Genomic DNA, 15621 nt, shown 5'->3' with positions numbered 1-15621 from the left:
GAGGGGCATGGCTTCTGGCAGCCGCTCGACCCAGAGGGCACTCCGAAATATTGCGATCACTGCTATCGGCAAGGCCATGACCAGACAGAGTGCCGCATCAAGCACCCAGAATTGCGCCCAAAAATTTCTCATGGAGAGGAGAAGATGGTGCCAAGTAAGGACACTATGCTGGCTCCTGGTGCAGCGGGGAAGGCTTCAGCTCTGGCAGGAGGTCAAGGAGATGCCGTACAATTGGGGATTGAGGTCGTTGGGGTAGGGGGCAGTTCAGCCTGGGGTCGGCAGCGGTGGGAGGAGCTGCTGTCGCTGCTGTGCACGGGCAGACTCCGCGACCTGCTGCAGCTGGGGTGCAAGAGCAGGCTGGGCCTATTGCCGCTAGTGTGCTGGAGCAGGCTGCGCGACCTGCTGTTGCTGCTGCGCCTGGACAGGCTGAGGCCCAGGTACGACTCCCATTTTTGGAGAGTGCTCAGGAGGGGATCCCTGCTGGGTTGGAATCTCTTGCTGCGGCGGGAGAGTTTGGCTCTGTCGAGGGGACAACAGAGCAGTCCGCTTCTCTACTTGCATTGGAGGTGGGTGTGTCATCTTCACCAACCATTGGTGAGGTAGCTCCTAAGCCTGGATTGGGGGTCGGTGACGAGCTTGGCGATGGCCCAGAGCCGGGTGAGGTACCAGGGGAGGATAGGAGTTTGGTGCAGCTGCCCGTTTCAGCAGGAAACCTCTCATCGTGAGGTCTATCTTCTATTGAGGTGGTACTGCCAAGGATCTCAAACGATGCCCCGGGTGTACGGGATGATTCACTTCAGGTGGTCCAAAAGCACAAGGACTATCGCTCAATAGCCCCGACAGATAGAACTCTCCGCTCTTCAGTACCCAAATCGCAAAATTCCTTTCAAGCATTGTCTGATGATTAGCTCACTCTTCTGGAATATAAGAGGTTTGTCCAAACCTTCTCATATTAGACGTCTTCGTAAAATTATCTCACAAAATCACATTCAGCTCTTGGTAGTTTGTGAAACTCGAGTAAATTTTTCGCTCTCGGAAGGCTTTAGACAAAAGCTCCGTTTTGACACTGTAGTTAGTAATACTTTTGGCTCCTTATGGTTGTTTTATAATGACCCGTTTAAGTTGGTAATGGTGGGTGAGGGGGCGCAGCATGCCTCGTTTCTCATTTACCATAATTGTCTGCCCATAACTGTGACTATCTCCGTCGTTCATGCATGGTGCACGAGGGAGGAGAGAAGGGCACTGTGGAGTGGCCTGCTGCGGGACAAACCCTTGCATGGGCCGTGGCTAGTTGGAGGGGACTTTAACGTTGTGGTTGAGGCGGGGGAAAAGAAAAGAGGGTTGCCTTTCTGTTTATTAGAGGCGCTTGACTTTTTGGACTTCATGTCCTCCGCGGAGCTGTTTGATGCTGGTTTCTCGGGCTCCTCGTTTATGTGGTGTAATAATCGCTTGGGTCGGGCAAGAATTTGGAAACGGCTGGACCGGCTTTTACTTAATGCCTCATGCTATGATGTTGGTCTTGCAGTGTCGGTCTCCCATCTAGCTAGGGACCCGTCTGATCACTCTCGCCTCTTGCTCTCTGTCAAGACACTGGAGGAGGGGAAGCCCCGCCCCTTTCGATTTATAAATGCGTGGACCACCCATGCTAGATTTAGGGATGTTGTTCAGTCCTCTTGGCAGCAAGGATGTTCCGGCTCTCCCTTCCAAATAGTTTGTTCTAAGTTGTCCCGCCTAAAAGCGGATATCAAAGGCTGGAATAAATGATGTTTCGAGAACATTTTTGGTAATTCAAGGCGGGCAGAGGAGGCCGTACTTGAAGCAGAGAAGCGGGTGGAAGAGGATGGGTCAAGTGATGCCCAGGAGTCATTACAACGTGCCAATGTTGAGTGGCGGCGTTGTTTGCTGGTGGAGGAGAATTTTTGGAGGCAAACAGCAAAGGTCCTATGGCTAGGCTTGGGGGACAAGAACACTAAGTTCTTCCACTCGGCAGTTAAGCAGAGGAGACTACAATCTTTTGTTCATTGGATCCAGGATGATCAAGGCAACTGGATTGCTTCTGAGAAGGGCATTGGTGCGCTTCTGAGAAGGGCATTGGTGCTGTGGCTGTTCGTTATTTCTCATCTCTTCTTGGGATTTATCATCCATTATCCCCAGACTAATTCAAGACTCCGACAATGAGTTATTGGAGGGGTTCCTTCGATGGAGGAGGTGCGCCGGGTGATTTTTGCTATGGATAGGGATAGTGTTGCGGGACCTGATGGGTACCCGGGCAAGTTTTTCACATTTGCTTGGGACATCATTGCCCAGGACATTTATAATATTGTTGTTAGTTTCTTTTGTGGAGAGGAGGTGCCGCGGAGGGTCACAACAACATTTATTGTGTTAATTCCAAAGGTGCTGAACCCAGCCTCCTTTGCACAGTTTCGGCCTATAAGCCTGTGCAACTTCCTCAACAAAATGCTTTCCCGAATTCTTGCAAAGAAGTTAGCTCCACTGCTGCCCCGTATTATCTCTCCTAATCAAAGTGGATTTGCCCGTGGACGTCAAATCTCCGATAACTATTTACTTGCTCAAGAGGTGATCTCGGGGATTGGAAGGAAAAATAGGGGGGAAATGTAGCACTGAAATTGGACATGACAAAGGCCTATGACAGGGCCTCATGGGCCTTCTTGGTCAATGTATTACGTACATTTGGCTTTGGCGAAAGGTGGATTGATATGGTTTGGCGTCTGATTTCCAATCCATGGTTCTCGGTTCTCCTTAACGGGATGCCTCATGGCTTTTTCCCTGCTTCGCGATGGCTCCGGCAGGGGGACCCGCTCTCCCCTTCCTTGTTTATTTTAGGAGCAGAGGTCCTATCTCGTATGTTAAACCAGCTGTTGCATCGCCCTGGGTTTTGTGGGTTCAAGGTTCCTAGGGCTTGTCCTTCTATTACTCATCTGGGTTTTGCGGATGATATCCTTATCTTTTCTAATGCGTCCACGTCTTCCTTGAAGATGCTTATGGAGACGTTGGCATGGTATGAAGGGGTCTCAGGGCAGAGTATAAATATCGTAAAGAGTGGCTTTATGGTTCACACGACGTTGCCTCGGGCAGGAGAGCTCTAATCCAGCGTATTACGGGCTTCTCGCAAAGGGAGTTTCCGGTTTGCTACCTTGGTTGTCCGCTATTTGTGGGAAGGCAGAAGAAAGAGTTCTTTCAGGACTTGAGCAATGCGGTGTACTCTAAGATCAGCTCTTGGAAGAATCGACTGCTATCTCCGGGAAGTAAGGTGGTTCTTATCAAACATGTGCTGTCCTCGATCCCTCTTCATTTATTGGCCATGGCTCACCCTCCGAAGTCGACGTTGGGCTCACTCGAGAGGCTCTTTGCCAACTTCCTTTGGGGAGCCGTTGAGGGTATAGCTAGGCACCACTGGATTCGCTGGAGAGACCTTTGCGCTGCTAAGAAGGAGGGTGGGGTAGGGTTCCGGTCCTTGTCCGACGTGGCTAGGGCTCTCTCGGTGAAGTTGTGGTGGAGGTTTCGACAGAAGTCGTCCCTGTGGGCTATCTTCATGATGGCGAAGTATGTCACTCATGCTCACCCAGGGATGGTTGGTGGCTCAGTGGAGGCTTCAGTCACGTGGCGCAGGATGCTCCAGGTGCGGGAATTGGCTGAGCGGCACATCACCTTTGTTATTCGATCGGGGAACTCTCACTTCTGGTTTGATAACTGGCTAGGTTCTGGGCCGCTGTCCTCGCGATTGGGAAGTGTGTCGGATCATAGGATAGCCGATTTCTTGTTAGATGGACGATGGAACTACCAACTACTGGCGGAATGGGTGCCTGCTGATATAGTAGCCGAGATCACCCGATTTACCCTTCCGCGGATTGAGGTGGGGGGAGGACGGTATGGTATGGGCCCCTTCACAGTCTGGGGTTTTCACGGTGCGCACGGCTTTTGAGTTGGTGCGCTGTCATAGGCCGCGATCATTTATCTTCTCTCGGGTATGGCATCCGATTGTCCCGGTTAAAATTTCATTCTTTATGCTTCGACTACTGCGAGATCGATTGCCACTGGACTCTACGATAAGTAAATTTGGTATCTCGAGTCCCTCAAAGTGCTTTTGTTGTACGGAGGCTAGGGTTGAGACTCTAGACCATCTATTTTGTGGGGGTGAGGTTGCTGGAGCGGTTTGGCAATTTTTTAGCGCTCCTGCGGGGGTTTTGTATGTCGGTGCCTCACTACGAGGGTACATGGCTAGTTGGTGGTTTACTCCAGGTACGAATGAGTTCCTACAGTTTGCCCATTTGGTTGTCCTGTCTTTGATCTGCTGGAATATTTGGAAGGCTAGGAACAAAGCGTGATTCGAAGGGGTCGCTTACTCTCCACATGCTATTCGGGGATTTATTTTCGACGATGTACGGAATCTCTTCTATCTGAAGTATCCGGGTTCCTCCTGGGCTCTCCCTACATGGCAAGCTTTCTACGAGTCCCTCGGCTCTCGTTGCGGTCACGAGTCTTTCAGAATGGTTAAGTGGTTGAGGCCGGCAATGGGGGAGCTGAAACTCAACACAGATGGTTGCTCCAGGGGCAACCCGGGCCGGGCAGGAGGTGGCGGTGTCTTACGTGATGGTGAGGGTAAGCTCTTGTTCACTTTTTCCACTTTTACTGGGAGCTGTTCCAGCATCCAGGCTGAGGCAAGGGCTCTTCTCTTTGGGGTTCAATTGTGCATTGCCCGTGGCCATGTGAGAGTGCACGTGGAGGTGGACTCTCTAGTTCTCATTCATATCGTTCAGCAGATAGTCCAATGCCCGTGGAGTTTTGATATGGAGGTCCGATCCCTCCTGCAGCTGCTGCCCCATGTCGTTAGCATTACTCATTGCTTCCGAGAGGCTAATCAAGTGGCTGATATTTTATCTAATGTTGGCTGTGACGAAGGCTATGACAGAACCTATCACCATCTTTCGGAGCTCCCTACTCATGCCCGAGGAGCATTTAGGTTAGACAGGCTTGGTCTTCCTTCCCTTCGAAAATGCTAGGTCCACCCTAGTCTGAACTCATGCGTTGCCCTCCTGAGAGGTACGGGCTATGCCCCCCTCTGGCACTGGCTATTTGTTTGAAGGAATAAAATCAGTAGTGTGTTCTTGAGAAAAAAAAAAGAAAAAAAGATTATATTTAAAAAAAAAAGGTTTACTGTTTGTGAATATTATAGTTGACCTTGCTTTTGTAAATCTTCATTAAAAATTGTCCAAATTGTACTGGTAGTGATTTTTCTGTAGTCCTAAATATGGTAAGGATTCTAATCAAGCAATGTTTTGTTGGATACTGGAAAGCTACACAAAAGATGCGACAATTTAATGTAGTTCACATGATGATGGGTTAAAAAAATTCTTAGTTTTCTTTAAAATGGTTGCAAATGAAAGAATATACACAATGATGTATAATTACATCATCGACAAGAAGCAAAAATGATGCAAGGTTGCTACAAATAATTATCTACACCCAAAGTCTCTCGGTGCTTGTGGTAATGTCCATATAGCATCCAAGTATCACTGACAGAAGATTTGGTTTTCACTAAAATCCACGGAACAACAACAGCTTTTCCTGTTTTTCACTTAGCCTGAAACAGGTAAGTGTAATGAAAAATTTTATCATCGTTTGAACCCTTGCGAGCAATTATTGGGTAAGTCTAGTAAGTAACTTTTGACTAATGAAAATGCTCCAAACTGTGGGCTTTATTCAATCAGTGTTGTCTCTCCTTAAACCAATGAAATTGATTTGAACTTTTCTGGACTCTGCTTGAACTAAAATAGTAAATACTACTGTCTGAAAACTTTGTAGAATACTAGAGATTTTTTGTCATTTAATTTTGCTTCTGCTTGACTAATTGGACGTTAGTAAGTATAGAAATTTAGATAAATATGTGTTGGTGACATGTTTGACATAACGACAATTTGGTTTGCTGTCAATTAGGACTAATCTTCAAAGCACACTATTGACTGCTTGGCTAGTCTTGCCTACTCGATGTATGTTAATTGAACGGACGTCCAAAAATTAAAGACCTAACAAATACACTAGAAACTCAAGCATAACATTGAATTTAGATGAATGATTATTTAGTCTGATGAGATTTTTTTAATCTTTTCAAATGGGTATTTGTTTCTAAATTGGCATGAGGATTGTTTTTATCGAATGGGATTTTCAATTCATGTGAAGGATATCTACGTCTACAGGAGATAAGAATTTAGGACCTTGGCTTTTATTGATTGGAGTATCCATTCTTCTTCATACTATTCATGATGCTAATAAAGGTTAGCTGATTTGAATGTTTGAGATATTTGGGTTGCTTGCAACAATCTCTGAAATGGAATGGAAAGTTAAAATTAATGTAGACTAATTGAAAACATCAGCAGGGTGAAAGAAAGCTTGAGAAAATAGAGGGGGAAATAGGAATTCCAATAAAACAGAAGTACATAGGTAGATGTAGTAAAAATTAATCATTTTGTTTGTGGGATTATTGATTCTTGGTATTTGAACTTTTCCCATGGCACTGATAACTAGGACAAATTTAAAACTGAGAATAAGGTGAAAAAAAAACCAGAGAGGTAAATGATTTTATTGCCGTCGAACCGCTGAGATTCAAAGCATTTCCTGTTTTTGTTGTGTATGTACATCAGCTTTGGACTTATTACCACACACTTCAGAGGCTTAAGGTGAATAGTTAAGTTCCAGCATTTTAATTCGCTTTTGGGTTGATGCATAAAAACTATATTGTTGTTACTATTAAGTTTAGAATTGATTAAATGGTGCAAATTAATTGATTTTTACATGCTTTTCATGTTTGTTTTTTCGTATGATGAGTGCTAATTGAATCTTGGCTCTGCTTGCTTTGATTAAAATAATATAGAGTTGTCAGTCCAAATTTACTTTTGTGTTACATTTCACCTGTTTTATTCTGCTAAATACTTACACTTGAGGAATCTTTGATAATTTGCAGTAATTTTTCACTGAATGTTGAATAATACGAATGCGAGATGTTTCTAAAATGAATTGGTTATGTGCTTTTTGTATCATTTATTTTCTTGGGAAGACTACATATCTATCTAGATTCATGGTTAAACTTTTGCTTTCCCGTTACTAATACCACTTCAAATTAATAGAAATAATGAAGTTTAAGTGCTGATATTACAATTTTGAAGTTTTGAAGTTGTACCAATGTTTGTTTATTCAATTTGTTCCTTTTTTTCTTGTAAAAATTAGTGAATAATGAAACTGAAAATTGTTTCTAAAGAACAAAGTACAAAGCACCTCCTTCCCAAAAACCACCATCTTGAGACCATGTTTGCTTAAAGTTGAAAGCTTGCCTATATGCTTGTCATTTTTGGAGCTATTGTTCCATTTCTGAAGAACATGTCACATGATGATGTTGGAGTGTTCATCTAACTTGTGATTGGCTGTTTGATATCCTACTCTGATGTAGGTCGCATTCTAAAATCCTCTTACTTGACCCCTGAGACCTGTTCTCCCCAAGCCTGTGGCTTTTCTGTATTAAATGTGTATAGTCCTGCCCAAATCAATATGATTGAAATTAGCTCAATTTGTTAAGTGTCTGGATACCTTGCCTTTCTAGAAGACTATTAGTCTAGATAGATTCTTACTAGAAGTCCTTTGAATGGATAGTGTACATAACTACCATGACATCATTATATTTTTGCACACTTGTGGTCAAAGCATGCATTATTTATTTACAAATATTTAGAATACCTTGAACACCAATCTTCTTATGCACTGTAAGCTAGTATATTGGTTTTCTACTAATTATTGAACCAAGAAAAGTGTCTATGGCAACCTGATTTGGTAGGACAGTAGATAGAAGATGAGAATATCCATGTTTATGAAAGATGTGTCATTCCTTGGAAAATTCACTCCTTGCTAACATTAAAGCTAGAAGTCAGCATAAGTTCTTCATTTAACATATGTATGAATTTTTCTAGTGCATTTTTGCCTTTCATTTTTAGTTCTATAATGCTATAGCTGTTGAATCTGTTCTTAAGAACATGACATTGTGATGTTTTTCTAGTGCATATTTGCCTCAAATATGGCATCTGAAGCAACATCTCAGTCAAAAGGGAAAGGCAAAGGGTATTTCACTTGGACTCCTGAAATGGATCCGCAATGAGCACCTGTTTTATTGACCAAATGAACCAAGGAAACAAATTAGATGGTAATTAATGTGCACGGAAGACAAGAGCCTACACTATAGTAATGAATGCTTTATTCGATAAGCTCAATATATCTGTGACAAAGGCTAATATTATGTCTCGTTTCAAGACATGGGAGAAACACTATGACATCCTATCCCCACTGCTCCAGTCATGTAACTCTGGGTCTGCAATAATATGGGACTACCCTAGAGGTAGAATTGAGGTTCGTGATGAGAATGTATGGAATGCTCGAGTAAGTGAGAATCCAAAAATTCTTATAGAAAAAAATTGTGGTTGACAATTGGGAGGATATCTGTACATTGTTTTTACAAGATCGTGCAAATGGAGAGGGTGCCTAAACTGCTTTTGAGGCTAATGCTGAAATTGAAGTTGAAGAGTCTTCTAATGTAGAGAAATTGGTTGGCGGGATAAAATCCAACCTCAACAGGAATCATTTGAGATTCATTCACAATCTTTAGAAGATGAAGTTATGAATGCATTGCTAGCTCGACAATGGTCAAAATCAAAAGCTTCATCTTCAACAAATGATCCTGGCACGAATAAGAAACTAACAAGCTCTCAAGCACTTCACAAGGTGTTAGGACAAATGGCAGATTCACTTGATAAGTACTTAAATTCAGAATGCTCAAAAGGTACAACTAAAATGGTGGAAGACAAGTTATCTAAACTTGAATTGGATAGATTTCAATTGTTGAAGGGTATTGATTTACTTATGAATGATAGGACAAAGTATGACATTTTTTTTCGGCCTCTGAGATAACTTAAAAAAGGATTGGCTATTGATGCACATTGGTAATTGATTTTATTTGGCAATCTCCAGTTGAAATTGTTTATTGATAAGTGCATATTATATATGATTATTAATAGCATTTTGTGTGTATGTTTCTACAAATTAGGATTTTATGATGCAACTTGCTCCCTAACCTTCTAAATTTTGTGAATTTCATTTGAACAATTTAATGTGTAAATGTTGGTCATATTTGCAGGAATTGAGAATAGTTATCAAATGTTGGATCAAGTAGGATACATTTCAACTTCCTTAGAGTTTGATTCAACAATACTTTGGAAAGGAAATTGGTTATTCAAGGCAATTATTCTTGGAGCAATACATGAACAACAACATGAATATTTTACATGAGGAATTAGAGATGAATTGGAGCAGAAAAGAAGCAAGAAAACACAGTAAAAGAGAAAACACGACCCTTGAATACACGAGCTAAGGTCGCGTATTGTGCCCAGGATTTCTGCAACTTGTTCTACAACTTGCTCTGTTTTAACACTACTTTTTAGCTTAGTTTTAGACAAGAATTTCAGCTGCACATACTCAAGAAATCCTAGGAGAGTGGAATGGAAGCTTTATGTCTTGTCATTAGACACTTTTTGACTATCTTAACATTATATATGTAAGAATCATTAGAGAAGAGGGAAGTTAGTCATTAGAAAGAGTTTTTTTTTTATCAAATTTTAGCTCTAGAGTTTAGTGTTAGTCTTTTCTTGTTCTTTCTAACAAGAAACTTGTGAAAACAATTGAAGACTTCATTATACAACTCATTTTTGTTGAAGAAATAAAAGATCATTGGGAGCTTGCTCATCATCTTGGCTAAGTTTTCTATTATCTATCTTTTTATTTGTGATTCAATATGTGTTTATATAATGAAACTATGTACTTTCTCGCTATATATCATATGAGTAGCTAAATTTCTAGATCTAGGGAGTAGATGAACCTTATGACTACTTGATATGAGTTGAATATGATTTATACTTGCTACCTCTTGTATTAACTTGTTCATTTATGCATGCTTATTGCTTCTTGTTGTTTGATCTCTAGTAGCAAGTCTTTAGTTGTTATTATTCAATGAAAATTGGTAATAATGATGGAACAACATAAATGGAGCTTAAGGAGTAGACTCATGAGAATAGAGGTACACTTAAGTGAATTATCTTTGCATTTCATGAAGAACAAAGAGTAGATCTAGTGATTCACCATGAGAATAGGGAAAACTAGACTATTCTAAACCACTACATCATGAAAATGAGTTTTAGTAAATATGGAAATGAATCTCTAATTAAACAAGAGGTAAATCTATTCATTCGTATCTTTGATGCCATAAGTGGACTCTATTTCCCTAGATTCAAATGTTTAGTGATATTTCTCCATTGTTTACTTGCAAGTTATTTAGTTAATTTAATTAGATAGTTATTATTGTCATTTTCATTACTTTTATTGATAGATAGTCAAAATAATAGAGCAAGTTAAGGACCCAGTACTTGTAAAATTCGCTCCATGTGGAATAAACCCGATATATGTCTAAACTACTAGTTGACCTGTATACTTGCAATCAAATGGATATATTTTAGAATTGAACTTGTACTCATATTTAAAACCCGTCAAGCTTTTGGCGACGTTGCCGGGGAGTGGCAATATTAGGACCAAATAAGCTTTATTAATTTAGACATTTTCGTTTAATTGTAGTTAAAATTTAGACATTTGTATAGATTTTTTTCGGTTACTATATAGTGTAAAAATACTAATTTTGTAATATTCCTTTTGTTTATAGTGTATGCACCGAACTTTATGGGTAGTCATACCTTTTAATCCGAAAATTGAAAGGATCCTACGTAGACAAAGAAGGCATATGCTACAACAAGAGGAAGAAGAAGTTCAACACATAGAGGGAATCGCTATAGAGTTGCTTTTTGAAGAAGAATGGTAGAAAACAAAGCAAATAGGCGAGCTCTTAGAAATTTTGCTATACTAGAGACACAAGGATTACAAACGAGCATAGTACGGTCAACGGTAAACACTAACAATTTTGAGATTAAATCATCACTCATTCAAATGGTTCAATAATCTCAATTTAAAGGTAATGTTGTAGAGGATCCAAATGCATATTTAACCATATTTTTGGAGATATGTGATAAAATGAACGGAGTTAGTGATGATGCTATAAGGCTAAGGCTGTTTCCATTTTCTTTAAGAGATAAAACTAAAATTTGGCTACATTTTCATACTCCTAATACTTTCACTACTTGGGATGATTTATCTAGAGCATTTTTGAATAAATATTTTTCACCAGGTAAAACGACTAAATTTAGAATGGACATTACTAATTTTAGTCAGTAAGATGGTGAATCATTATATGAAGCGTGCAAAAGATTTATAAATTTGCTGCAGAAATGTCCTCACCATGGACTTCCCGATTGACTAATTTTACAAACTTTCTATAATGGTTTATTTTTCTCTACTAAAACTACTATTGATGCAGCCACAAGTGGAGATTTAATGGGTAAATCACCCCAAGAAATTCAAAACTTGATAGAGGAGATGGCGGCAAACAATCATCAACGGGTAAATGAGCAAGGTAATTCTAGGCACCAAGCAGGTATGATCGAAATGAACACTCTCAATATGCTAAGTGCCCAAATAAATAATATGGTGAAATTACTACATAGACAAGCAGGTGTTGGTCCGAATTCTTCTTCATCTAATGTATATGTGGCTTGTTATTCTATATGTGACGGTGAACATGATACTAACGAGTGTATTGATTTTGAGCAGGCTCAATTTGTTAACAATTACAATAGAAATGTCCAAAATAATCCCTATTCGAATACATTCAATCCGGAGTGGAGAAATCATCCAAATTTTGGATGAAAAGATCAAAATATCCCTCAAAGGCTGACTAATCCACCAAGATTCCAACCAAGACAAATATAAGCGGACACTAAATCGGGTTGGGAGATTGCGGTGGAGAAACTTGCCAAGGTCATTCAGAGAGATTTGAACAAATAGAGGGGAGATTGGACCAATTGACTGGGATTTATAGAAATGTAGAGGTCCAAATTGGTCAAATTGCCAATTCGATCAATAATACGAATCAAGGAGAATTGCCTAGTAAAATGGAGATGAATCCGAGGGAACATGTTAAAACCATTACTCTTCATTGTGGTAAACAACTAGAGAATTCTTTAGTGATTGAAAATAGAAGGAAAAGTGAGAATGAGAAACAAGAAGATGAGAGAATGGACTAAGAGGTAAGTGTAGGGGAATGTAGTAGAGAAAAACTAAGAGAAGATCAACTTTCATCCTCCACTACCATTCCAATACCTCCGACGGTTCCATTTTCTCAAAAAACTCAAGCCAAATAAGCTTGACAAAGATTTTGAAAATTTTATTAAAATTTTTAAACAATTACATATTAACATCCCCTTTGCCGATACTATTTTGTAGATTCCTTCATATGCTAAGTTTCTCAAGGGAGATCATGATTCACAAGAGGAAATTGGAGGATTACGAAACAATAGTGTTAACGAAAGAATGCAGCGCCATTACACAAAACAAGTTGCTGTCAAAATTGAAGGATCCTGGCAGTCTATACCATATACTATCGGTAACATTGAATTCTCTAAGGCATTATATGACCTTGGTGCTGGTGTATCATTAATTCCTTTAACGGTGGTCAAACAATTAGGTTTGTACGAGTTAAAATGCACTAATATTACTCTGCAGTTAGCTGATCAATCTATTAGATATTCATTGGGAGTTTTGGAAAATGTGTTGATTAAATTTAAAAAATTTATCATTCCTGTGAATTTTGTGGTATTAGATATGGAAGAAATATATTTATACACATTATTCTTGGTAGGGTATTTTTAGCAACTGCTAGTACAATTATTGATGTCAAAAATGTCAAACTTAAGTTTCAAGTAGGTGAAAAAGAGCTAAAATTTAATTTGAATGAAATAGAAAAGTACCCTTCTTTTACTGATCATGCTTGTTCCATAAGTACTATTAAGAAACTAACCCAAAGGTTGAGTTGAGTTAACTGTGACTTCGATCCTCTTGAGCTTTGTTTGATGAGTATAGGGATGCAAGAGAAAGATTGTGAAGAAATTAAAGAATTGACCAAGCATTTGGATTCTCAAACACCTTATAAGAGATATAATGTTCATGAAAAGGGCTCCCACCTCCTTCAGAAATTAAACCTCCAAAATTAAATCTCAAACCGCTTCCAAATCATCTAAGGTATGAGTTTCTTGGAGAAAATAGCACTCTACCAATGATTATAAGTACTCACCTAGACGAGAAACAATATATGAAATTGCTTAGAGTTCTAAGGAAGCACAAGAAGGCAATTGAATGAACAATCTCAAACATCAAGGGTATCAGTCCTTCCATGTACATGCATCGCATTCTATTAGAAGACAACTGCAAATCGGTGGTGAAAATGCAAAGGAGGGTCAATCAAAATATGAAAGAGATGGTAAGAAATGAAATTTTTAGGTGGCTCGATACAGGTATAATCTTTCTTATCTCTGTTAGTATTTGGATTAGCTCAATTTATGTTGTCCCTAAAAAGGGTGAAATCACACTAATAATGGGCAAAAATGATAAAATTATTCCATTTCGACTTGTAGTCGGATGGAGAGTGTACATTGATTATCAAAAATTAAATGCAGTCACTGGAAAAGACCATTTTCCCTTACCTTTTCTTGATCAACTATTGGAGCAAATAACCGGTTATGAATTTTACTGTTTTCTTGATGGTTCTTCAGGTTATAACCAAATAACTATAGTTCTAAAGGATCAAGAGAAGACCACATTTACTTATCTCTACGGCATCTTTGCATTTAGAAGGATGCCGTTTGGCTTATGTAACGCCCCAACTATATTTCAATGTTGCATGATGGCTATATTTTCTGATTATATTGAGAAAATTATGGAGATCTTTATGGATGATTTTTCAATATTTGGTTCATCTTTTAACCATTGTCTACATGACTTAGATTTGATTTTGCTGCGATGTGAGGATACAAATCTTGCACTAAACTGGGAGAAATATCATTTTATGGTTCGCAAAGGAATCGTCTTAGGGCATAAGATTTTCTTTAAGGGAATTGAGGTGGATAAAACAAAAATAGAAATCATCGAATGAATGCCACCTCAAAACAATGTCAAGGGGATAAGAAACTTTTTGGGACACACAGGCTTTTATAGACGTTTTATTAAAAATTTTTCTAAAATAGCAAAGCCATTGTGTGATTTATTATGTAAAAATATCATTTTTCATTTTGATGACAAGTGCTTAATTGCCTTTGATAGGTCGAAGAAGGAATTGAATTTCGCACCAATTATAACTTCATTGGATTGGTTGCTACCATTTGAATTGATGTGTGATGCAAGTGACTCAGCAGTTGGAGCAGTTTTAGGGCAAAAGAAGGAAGGAAGGATGCATATCATCTATTATGCGAGCAAATTGCTAAATGAGGTGCAAATCAATTATGCAACCACGAAGAAAGAGCTATTGGCAGTCGAATTTGCTTTAGATAAATTTAGATCCTATTTAGTAGGATCTAAAGTCATCATTTATACAGACCATTCTACTCTTAAATATTTGCTCTATAAAAAAGATCCTAAATCTCGTCTAATCCGGTAGATTCTTTTGTTGTAGGAATTTAACGCTGAAATAAAGGATAAAAAGGGATCAGAGAACCTTGTGGCGAATCACCTTTCGAGACTAGAGTATATTCTTACAAATGATCAAATTCCAATGAAAGAGAATTTTTTGGATGAATTTGTCCTTGCAATTATCAATTCTCCATGGTGTGTGAATTTTGCCAATTATTTGGCAAGTGGAATAATGCCAAAGGGTTTTAATTTTCACCAAAAGAAAATTTTTTTGCATGATATCAAAAGTTACTTTTGGGAGGAACCGTTACTTTATAAGCATTGTGCTGATGGTATGATACGTAGATGTATTCCCGAAAATGAGGTACGTGATTTTTTATATCATTATCATAACTTAGATATAGGTGGTAATTTTAGTACTTCGAAGACCGTAACTAAGGTGCGGCAATCGGGATTTTATTGGCTGACCATGTACCAAAAGTTAGGGAATACATTAAAAGCTGTAATGCTCGTTAAAGAACCGGAAATATTTTTAGAAAAATGAAATGCCTTTAACTACCTTCTTAGAGAATGAGTTATTTGATGTATGGGGTATGAATTTTGTGGGACCATTTCCTAATTCATTTAATAATAAAGTACATTTTTATAGGAGTAGACTATGTTTCTAAATGGGTAGAGGCAATTGTTTCACCTTCTAATGATACTAGGTGGTATTTCGGTTTCTTAAGAAGAACATTTTTAATAGATTTGACACTTCGAGAGCCATAGTAAGTGATGAAAGAAAGCATTTTTATAATAAACAACTTGATTTCTTATTACTTAAATATGGTTGTAGGCACAAGACATCATTCCCATACCATCCTCAAGCAAATAGACAAGCGAGTTAGTAAATCGGGAAATCAAACTCATCTTGGAGAAAACAGTGAACAAATCAAGAAAATTTGGGCAAGAAAACTCGATGATGCATTTTGGACTTATCGGACGACATTTAAGACACATTTGACG

General features: G+C 39.0%; 1 protein-coding gene and 1 non-coding gene across 2 annotated transcripts; one reads left to right on the top strand and one right to left on the bottom strand.

Moving 5' to 3' along the window:
- Positions 1-1128: 1128 nt before the first annotated feature.
- LOC113739739 (uncharacterized) lies at positions 1129-2178 on the top strand. Its single transcript, XM_027267053.1, has 2 exons — positions 1129-1667; positions 1794-2178. The coding sequence occupies exons 1-2, from the start codon at positions 1129-1131 to the stop codon at positions 2176-2178; spliced, it is 924 nt and encodes a 307-aa protein (XP_027122854.1).
- A 9117-nt stretch (positions 2179-11295) lies between these two features.
- Positions 11296-11402, bottom strand: LOC113743782 (small nucleolar RNA R71). The gene has a single exon (XR_003461201.1). It is a non-coding gene; the product is annotated as a small nucleolar RNA R71 (small nucleolar RNA).
- Between the last annotated feature and the right edge of the window lie 4219 nt (positions 11403-15621).

Source organism: Coffea arabica, chromosome 1c (assembly GCF_036785885.1).
Source record: "Coffea arabica cultivar ET-39 chromosome 1c, Coffea Arabica ET-39 HiFi, whole genome shotgun sequence".
Classification (NCBI taxonomy): domain Eukaryota; kingdom Viridiplantae; phylum Streptophyta; class Magnoliopsida; order Gentianales; family Rubiaceae; genus Coffea; species Coffea arabica.
This window is presented reverse-complemented; position numbering and strand designations above follow the sequence as displayed.

What these genes read in the sequence shown, in the direction of transcription:
- LOC113739739 (XM_027267053.1), top strand. Translation starts at nt 1,129, where the DNA reads ATGGTGGGTGAGGGGGCGCAGCATGCCTCGTTTCTCATTTACCATAAT. An exon ending in AGATTTAGGGATGTTGTTCA is followed by an intron (nt 1,668 to 1,793) that starts GTCCTCTTGGCA and finishes TGGTAATTCAAG; the next exon opens with GCGGGCAGAGGAGGCCGTAC.